The sequence below is a fragment of the Oncorhynchus nerka genome, unplaced genomic scaffold (genome assembly GCF_034236695.1).
Source record: "Oncorhynchus nerka isolate Pitt River unplaced genomic scaffold, Oner_Uvic_2.0 unplaced_scaffold_6810, whole genome shotgun sequence".
Lineage (NCBI taxonomy): Eukaryota > Metazoa > Chordata > Actinopteri > Salmoniformes > Salmonidae > Oncorhynchus > Oncorhynchus nerka.
The window spans coordinates 1-8,162 of NW_027034505.1; the positions used below are offsets into that span (position 1 = coordinate 1).

Sequence of the window (8,162 nt, forward strand, 5' to 3'; positions counted from 1 at the left end):
GGACCCCAGTGACTTTAAAGACATGTTCCAGAACTTTGGCAACTACTTTTTTGTAGTGGGCTGGAAGTGTCAATGTGTACTTCATAAATGCATAATCTATGATCAAAATTACTTACTTACCTCAATTAGGCACAAAATCACTAGTTTGGAAGCAACTGTTTTTCTGGAACCTGTGCTGTGCCATTTCCCCCCATCTGGGCCAGCCCCCCAGCAATTCGATTTCAACCAATGAGCTTCAGCCCCTTGCTATATGAGTGACAGCTAGCAAGATGCACATGATGCACACACACAGCAGCACGACAGAGAGAATAATGACATTTTATCTGCACATTTTCTGGGACCACTTTTGGCTCGTTAACACTACTTTCAGAACTACTGGGTAAAAAGTAACCAAAAGTACCAGACAATCTCTAAGTGAAACAGGGGTGTTTTTCAATGTTTATACTAATCAAGTTAAGCCATTTCATGGCTGGCAGACAGACTAATTATTGCATTATTTCAGATTTGTTCAGTTCTTCCTGCCTTACCCTCTTTTTATCCTGTCTCCTCCTCAGAAAATCAGACAGACCCCACCACAGCCTCAGCCCTAAAGTCAGAAAGCCCTACAAGCCTCAGGGTCCAACTTCCCGCCTGCCTCCCATCCCTCATCGCCCTCACTCAGGCACTGCTAGGTTCCATCCTGGCACTCACCAACGGACTTACCCTGCTACTACTGGGCCCAGACTGCATGCATGGCTCTGGGGCCTGTGGCCCCTTCGTCTACCTGGACCCTGGCTTCTCCATGGTGGCTGTGGGGGTGCTGCTGGCCACCACTCTGCCCCAGGTGTGCCGCTACGGTTGGCTGCTGCTCCAGGCCGTCCCGCCCCAGGTGTGTGTGTCTGATCTGGGCCGGCGGATCGCCAGTGTGCCAGGGGTGCAGGCGGTGCACGACCTCCACGTGTGGCAGCTGACAGAGAGCTGCCTGGTGGCGTCTGTACATGTCCACTGCCACGCTGGGTTCCAGATACACAGTTTGTGTCTGTTTTTATAGTACAATACAATGCATGTTGCCGATGGGGAAATGGTTTTGGATGGACAGTAAATATAGTTAACTCAATATGCATCTATTCCCACAGGTGTGGTGATTTGTTGTCGGGGGTCACCAAGGTACTGCAGAGTGTAGGTGTGAGCTGCTGCACCGTACAACCAGAGTTCCTCCTCTCTACTCCCACAGCCAACGGCAACCTGGATAACAACGGCACCAACCCCACCATCATCCATAGGGAGATGCCCTCACACCTCGCCTGCAGCCTGGCCTGTGGGAAGGGCTGTGCTGGGAAGATGTGCTGTGCTCCTCTGGAGGAAGGGCCTGCAGAGCCACTGGCACCCCCTGCTGGGGAAACTGAGGAGGAGCCTCACGTGCTGATCATCGAGAACACCTTTCTTTGAGGGAAGGACCTCTAGGATGTATCTCAGTAGTGTAGAGTGGGCTCCTTGCATCCTTTCCTTCATATTAACAATCAACAATGTTCGTACGAATTCGCTGATATTATATACTACGCAGGAAAAGAAACGTAATTGTGTTTTTGGAAGTAAATATAAGTAAAAAGTTGTGGATGGGCCGCCTATGTCCTACCAAATTTTAAGAGATAAGTGCACACATTCCCTCCCCCCACGTTGTCCAGGCCCTTGGACAATGAGCTTCTGCCCACAGTCCTGAGTTTTGGCCAGTTTGAACCAGCATCAAGCACCATCACTCTCTAAAAATATATTTTGGTTAGTTATTTTTATAGTACAGTTCCAATATGATATTGTGAAGTAAGTTGCATAGCATGTGCATCAAATAGTAACAGTAATACACGATATAGTGCTGTACCTGAACATACTCGGACCCCCAGTTGTTCCACCCGGTCGTTGTTTCTCTCAAAAGGCACCAGGAAAAAAAGTGTTTCATAGATACCTGGTGCCTCTTCAAAAGGCGATTGTTGGTGTCAACGTTCTCCTCAATGGGCCAGCGTCATTTCCGACAGCCGTATGTCATTCCTGGCTTTCACCGTTTCCACCACTGCCCACTACTGCTGGTCGGTCAGCACACGGCCACCACCATGTGGTCTTCTGTCAATTCTGAGGGTAAAACAGGGTCAATAGATCATACTGTCAGAATACTGTAACATGTTTTGCGAATTTACATGTGTTAGAATGTAATTTACTGTAAATGTAATAGTAAAGTATTGATATGTAGGCTATGAGTGTCTTTTTAAAAAGTATATAGTTCTGTCCTTGAGCTTTTTCTTGTCTATTGATGTTCTTTATTATGTCATTCTTTGTAATGTTTCATGTTTTGTGTGGACCCCAGGAAGAGTAGCTGCTGCTTTTGCAACAGCTAATGGGGATCCTAATAAAATACCAACAAAAAAAAGTATAGTGCATATCCTGCAGACTGGTTTTCTTGGCGAAATGTTCTTGTGATCGAATTGGCAGTTGATCTTCTCAGATTGGGGTGAATTTATCTGGCAGCCTCTGCCATGGTAAGGCCGGTGTATACCACATGGTCAACAACAACAGCCCAGACTTCATTAGACACAACAGTTCCCTGCCGTCTGCCTCCCTCCCTCTGATGTCCACATCTTTGATGGGGCCCATGCCCACCTCGTTGACCTCTTTGATGGGGCCCATGCCCATCTCTCTGACCTCTTTGATGGGGATCCATGCCCACCTCTCTGACCTCTTTTCTGTGGCCCATGCCCACCTCTTTGATGGGGCTCATTCCCACCTCTTTGACCTCTTTGATGGGGCCCATGCCCACCTCTTTGACCTCTTTGATGGGGCCCATGCCCACCTCTTTGACCTCTTTGATGGGGCTCATTCCCATGCTCTTTTGAGCATTTGGCCATAAATTCTCATCCACATCACAGTAAATGTCCTCATTGTTCATGCACCTTGAGAAAAACCTTTTGCCATGGTGAATCCAAGCTTGACATTGGTCTGCGTTGATGTTGTCGCATGCCTCATCCATGGAAGGAGGGTGGCACACCAAACCATCTTAAGAGATAGCTATGCACACAGAAATGTTTCCCCCACATTGTGCAGGCACTTGGAGGGTTGCCTGTTGGCCTATGAGCTGGTTTCCATGTATTTGATAACATTCCATTTACTCCGTTCCATACATTATTATGAACTGTACATTATGAATACAGCAGCCTCCTGTGCCTTAGACACCCTTGGAGAATGGGGTCAACGCTAGGGACCAGCCATTATTTGATGGTGACCCTGGATGCGCAATTTAAACACTCCACCCATTTTGTTATCAACCAGCCAATCAAATCTTAGCAATTTTGCATTCTTTCGAAAAGCCCTCCCTTAACAAGACACTTTGTTTAATTTCTGTGTTTCTTTCATTATACAGTCACTAAAATGCTTGCGATTTTCATTGCAGAAAAACGTACATTCCTTATACTAAATAATACGGTTGCTTTTACCACAGCATTTTGTCACCGACACTGAAACATTTATGTACACCCTCAGGTCTATATAGGCACTGGGAACTCACATCCAAATGCCCGGATGAGCCTCGGTGGTCCGGGGTGCAGGCTTCAAACCTGTAGCTGCTTAGCGGCAGAGTGGTTCAATTCCACCTTTCGGGCGTCATTTATCAACATTCAAATGTATGGGCTTTGATCACCAACAATGTTCGTACGAATTCGCTGATATTATATACTACGCAGGAAAAGAAACGTAATTGTGTTTTTGGAAGTAAATATAAGTAAAAAGTTGTGGATGGGCCGCCTATGTCCTACCAAATTTTAAGAGATAAGTGCACACATTCCCTCCCCCCACGTTGTCCAGGCCCTTGGACAATGAGCTTCTGCCCACAGTCCTGAGTTTTGGCCAGGTTGAACCAGCATCAAGCACCATCACTCTCTAAAAATATATTTTGGTTAGTTATTTTTATAGTACAGTTCCAATATGATATTGTGAAGTAAGTTGCATAGCATGTGCATCAAATAGTAACAGTAATACACGATATAGTGCTGTACCTGAACATACTCGGACCCCAGTGACTTTAAAGACATGTTCCAGAACTTTGGCAACTACTTTTTTGTAGTGGGCTGGAAGTGTCAATGTGTACTTCATAAATGCATAATCTATGATCAAAATTACTTACTTACCTCAATTAGGCACAAAATCACTAGTTTGGAAGCAACTGTTTTTCTGGAACCTGTGCTGTGCCATTTCCCCCATCTGGGCCAGCCCCCAGCAATTCGATTTCAACCAATGAGCTTCAGCCCCTTGCTATATGAGTGACAGCTAGCAAGATGCACATGATGCACACACACAGCAGCACGACAGAGAGAATAATGACATTTTATCTGCACATTTTCTGGGACCACTTTTGGCTCGTTAACACTACTTTCAGAACTACTGGGTAAAAAGTAACCAAAAGTACCAGACAATCTCTAAGTGAAACAGGGGTGTTTTTCAATGTTTATACTAATCAAGTTAAGCCATTTCATGGCTGGCAGACAGACTAATTATTGCATTATTTCAGATTTGTTCAGTTCTTCCTGCCTTACCCTCTTTTTATCCTGTCTCCTCCTCAGAAAATCAGACAGACCCCACCACAGCCTCAGCCCTAAAGTCAGAAAGCCCTACAAGCCTCAGGGTCCAACTTCCCGCCTGCCTCCCATCCCTCATCGCCCTCACTCAGGCACTGCTAGGTTCCATCCTGGCACTCACCAACGGACTTACCCTGCTACTACTGGGCCCAGACTGCATGCATGGCTCTGGGGCCTGTGGCCCCTTCGTCTACCTGGACCCTGGCTTCTCCATGGTGGCTGTGGGGGTGCTGCTGGCCACCACTCTGCCCCAGGTGTGCCGCTACGGTTGGCTGCTGCTCCAGGCCGTCCCGCCCCAGGTGTGTGTGTCTGATCTGGGCCGGCGGATCGCCAGTGTGCCAGGGGTGCAGGCGGTGCACGACCTCCACGTGTGGCAGCTGACAGAGAGCTGCCTGGTGGCGTCTGTACATGTCCACTGCCACGCTGGGTTCCAGATACACAGTTTGTGTCTGTTTTTATAGTACAATACAATGCATGTTGCCGATGGGGAAATGGTTTTGGATGGACAGTAAATATAGTTAACTCAATATGCATCTATTCCCACAGGTGTGGTGATTTGTTGTCGGGGGTCACCAAGGTACTGCAGAGTGTAGGTGTGAGCTGCTGCACCGTACAACCAGAGTTCCTCCTCTCTACTCCCACAGCCAACGGCAACCTGGATAACAACGGCACCAACCCCACCATCATCCATAGGGAGATGCCCTCACACCTCGCCTGCAGCCTGGCCTGTGGGAAGGGCTGTGCTGGGAAGATGTGCTGTGCTCCTCTGGAGGAAGGGCCTGCAGAGCCACTGGCACCCCCTGCTGGGGAAACTGAGGAGGAGCCTCACGTGCTGATCATCGAGAACACCTTTCTTTGAGGGAAGGACCTCTAGGATGTATCTCAGTAGTGTAGAGTGGGCTCCTTGCATCCTTTCCTTCATATTAACAATCAACAATGTTCGTACGAATTCGCTGATATTATATACTACGCAGGAAAAGAAACGTAATTGTGTTTTTGGAAGTAAATATAAGTAAAAAGTTGTGGATGGGCCGCCTATGTCCTACCAAATTTTAAGAGATAAGTGCACACATTCCCTCCCCCCACGTTGTCCAGGCCCTTGGACAATGAGCTTCTGCCCACAGTCCTGAGTTTTGGCCAGTTTGAACCAGCATCAAGCACCATCACTCTCTAAAAATATATTTTGGTTAGTTATTTTTATAGTACAGTTCCAATATGATATTGTGAAGTAAGTTGCATAGCATGTGCATCAAATAGTAACAGTAATACACGATATAGTGCTGTACCTGAACATACTCGGACCCCCAGTTGTTCCACCCGGTCGTTGTTTCTCTCAAAAGGCACCAGGAAAAAAAGTGTTTCATAGATACCTGGTGCCTCTTCAAAAGGCGATTGTTGGTGTCAACGTTCTCCTCAATGGGCCAGCGTCATTTCCGACAGCCGTATGTCATTCCTGGCTTTCACCGTTTCCACCACTGCCCACTACTGCTGGTCGGTCAGCACACGGCCACCACCATGTGGTCTTCTGTCAATTCTGAGGGTAAAACAGGGTCAATAGATCATACTGTCAGAATACTGTAACATGTTTTGCGAATTTACATGTGTTAGAATGTAATTTACTGTAAATGTAATAGTAAAGTATTGATATGTAGGCTATGAGTGTCTTTTTAAAAAGTATATAGTTCTGTCCTTGAGCTTTTTCTTGTCTATTGATGTTCTTTATTATGTCATTCTTTGTAATGTTTCATGTTTTGTGTGGACCCCAGGAAGAGTAGCTGCTGCTTTTGCAACAGCTAATGGGGAAACTAATAAAATACCAACAAAAAAAAGTATAGTGCATATCCTGCAGACTGGTTTTCTTGGCGAAATGTTCTTGTGATTGAATTGGCAGTTGATCTTCTCAGATTGGGGTGAATTTATCTGGCAGCCTCTGCCATGGTAAGGCCGGTGTATACCACATGGTCAACAACAACAGCCCAGACTTCATTAGACACAACAGTTCCCTGCCGTCTGCCTCCCTCCCTCTGATGTCCACATCTTTGATGGGGCCCATGCCCACCTCGTTGACCTCTTTGATGGGGCCCATGCCCATGCCCACCTCTCTGACCTCTTTGATGGGGCCCATGCCCACCTCTTTGACCTCTTTGATGGGGCCCATGCCCACCTCTTTGACCTCTTTGATGGGGCCCATGCCCACCTCTTTGACCTCTTTGATGGGGCTCATTCCCACCTCTTTGACCTCTTTGATGGGGCCCATGCCCACCTCTTTGACCTCTTTGATGGGGCCCATGCCCACCTCTTTGACCTCTTTGATGGGGCCCATGCCCACCTCTTTGACCTCTTTGATGGGGCCCATGCCCACCTCTTTGACCTCTTTGATGGGGCTCATTCCCATGCTCTTTTGAGCATTTGGCCATAAATTCTCATCCACATCACAGTAAATGTCCTCATTGTTCATGCACCTTGAGAAAAACCTTTTGCCATGGTGAATCCAAGCTTGACATTGGTCTGCGTTGATGTTGTCGCATGCCTCATCCATGGAAGGAGGGTGGCACACCAAACCATCTTAAGAGATAGCTACGCACACAGAAATGTTTCCCCCACATTGTGCGGGCACTTGGAGGGTTGCCTGTTGGCCTATGAGCTGGTTTCCATGTATTTGATAACATTCCATTTACTCCGTTCCATACATTATTATGAACTGTACATTATGAATACAGCAGCCTCCTGTGCCTTAGACACCCTTGGAGAATGGGGTCAACGCTAGGGACCAGCCATTATTTGATGGTGACCCTGGATGCGCAATATAAACACTCCACCCATTTTGTTATCAACCAGCCAATCAAATCTTAGCAATTTTGCATTCTTTCGAAAAGCCCTCCCTTAACAAGACACTTTGTTTAATTTCTGTGTTTCTTTCATTATACAGTCACTAAAATGCTTGCGATTTTCATTGCAGAAAAACGTACATTCCTTATACTAAATAATACGGTTGCTTTTACCACAGCATTTTGTCACCGACACTGAAACATTTATGTACACCCTCAGGTCTATATAGGCACTGGGAACTCACATCCAAATGCCCGGATGAGCCTCGGTGGTCCGGGGTGCAGGCTTCAAACCTGTAGCTGCTTAGCGGCAGAGTGGTTCAATTCCACCTTTCGGGCGTCATTTATCAACATTCAAATGTATGGGCTTTGATCACCAACAATGTTCGTACGAATTCGCTGATATTATATACTACGCAGGAAAAGAAACGTAATTGTGTTTTTGGAAGTAAATATAAGTAAAAAGTTGTGGATGGCCTATGTCCTACCAAATTTTAAGAGATAAGTGCACACATTCCCTCCCCCCACGTTGTCCAGGCCCTTGGACAATGAGCTTCTGCCCACAGTCCTGAGTTTTGGCCAGGTTGAACCAGCATCAAGCACCATCACTCTCTAAAAATATATTTTGGTTAGTTATTTTTATAGTACAGTTCCAATATGATATTGTGAAGTAAGTTGCATAGCATGTGCATCAAATAGTAACAGTAATACACGATATAGTGCTGTACCTGAACATACT

The 8,162-nt window shown here is 46.4% G+C and overlaps 2 protein-coding genes and 2 non-coding genes across 4 annotated transcripts; all 4 read left to right on the forward strand.

Annotated features, from left to right (window-relative positions):
* Positions 1-554: 554 nt before the first annotated feature.
* LOC135566179 (proton-coupled zinc antiporter SLC30A1-like) lies at positions 555-1,481 on the forward strand (the record flags this gene model as incomplete). Its single annotated transcript, XM_065014011.1, has 2 exons — positions 555-1,004; positions 1,109-1,481. Coding segments are annotated over 2 exons (770 nt in total), but the record flags the coding sequence as incomplete, so codon positions are not given.
* A 2,056-nt stretch (positions 1,482-3,537) lies between these two features.
* Positions 3,538-3,624, forward strand: trnastop-uca (transfer RNA opal suppressor (anticodon UCA)). Its single transcript has one exon. It is a non-coding gene; the product is annotated as a tRNA-Sec (tRNA).
* Positions 3,625-4,050: 426 nt separating this feature from the next.
* LOC135566180 (proton-coupled zinc antiporter SLC30A1-like) lies at positions 4,051-5,507 on the forward strand. Its single transcript, XM_065014012.1, has 3 exons — positions 4,051-4,066; positions 4,581-5,040; positions 5,142-5,507. Exons 1-3 carry the CDS (start codon positions 4,051-4,053, stop codon positions 5,452-5,454), a joined length of 789 nt encoding a protein of 262 aa, XP_064870084.1. The 3' UTR covers positions 5,455-5,507.
* Positions 5,508-7,676: 2,169 nt separating this feature from the next.
* Positions 7,677-7,763, forward strand: trnastop-uca (transfer RNA opal suppressor (anticodon UCA)). Its single transcript has one exon. It is a non-coding gene; the product is annotated as a tRNA-Sec (tRNA).
* Positions 7,764-8,162: the final 399 nt, after the last annotated feature.

What these genes read in the sequence shown, in the direction of transcription:
- LOC135566180 (XM_065014012.1), top strand. An exon ending in GGGTTCCAGATACACAGTTT is followed by an intron (nt 5,041 to 5,141) that starts GTGTCTGTTTTT and finishes CTATTCCCACAG; the next exon opens with GTGTGGTGATTTGTTGTCGG.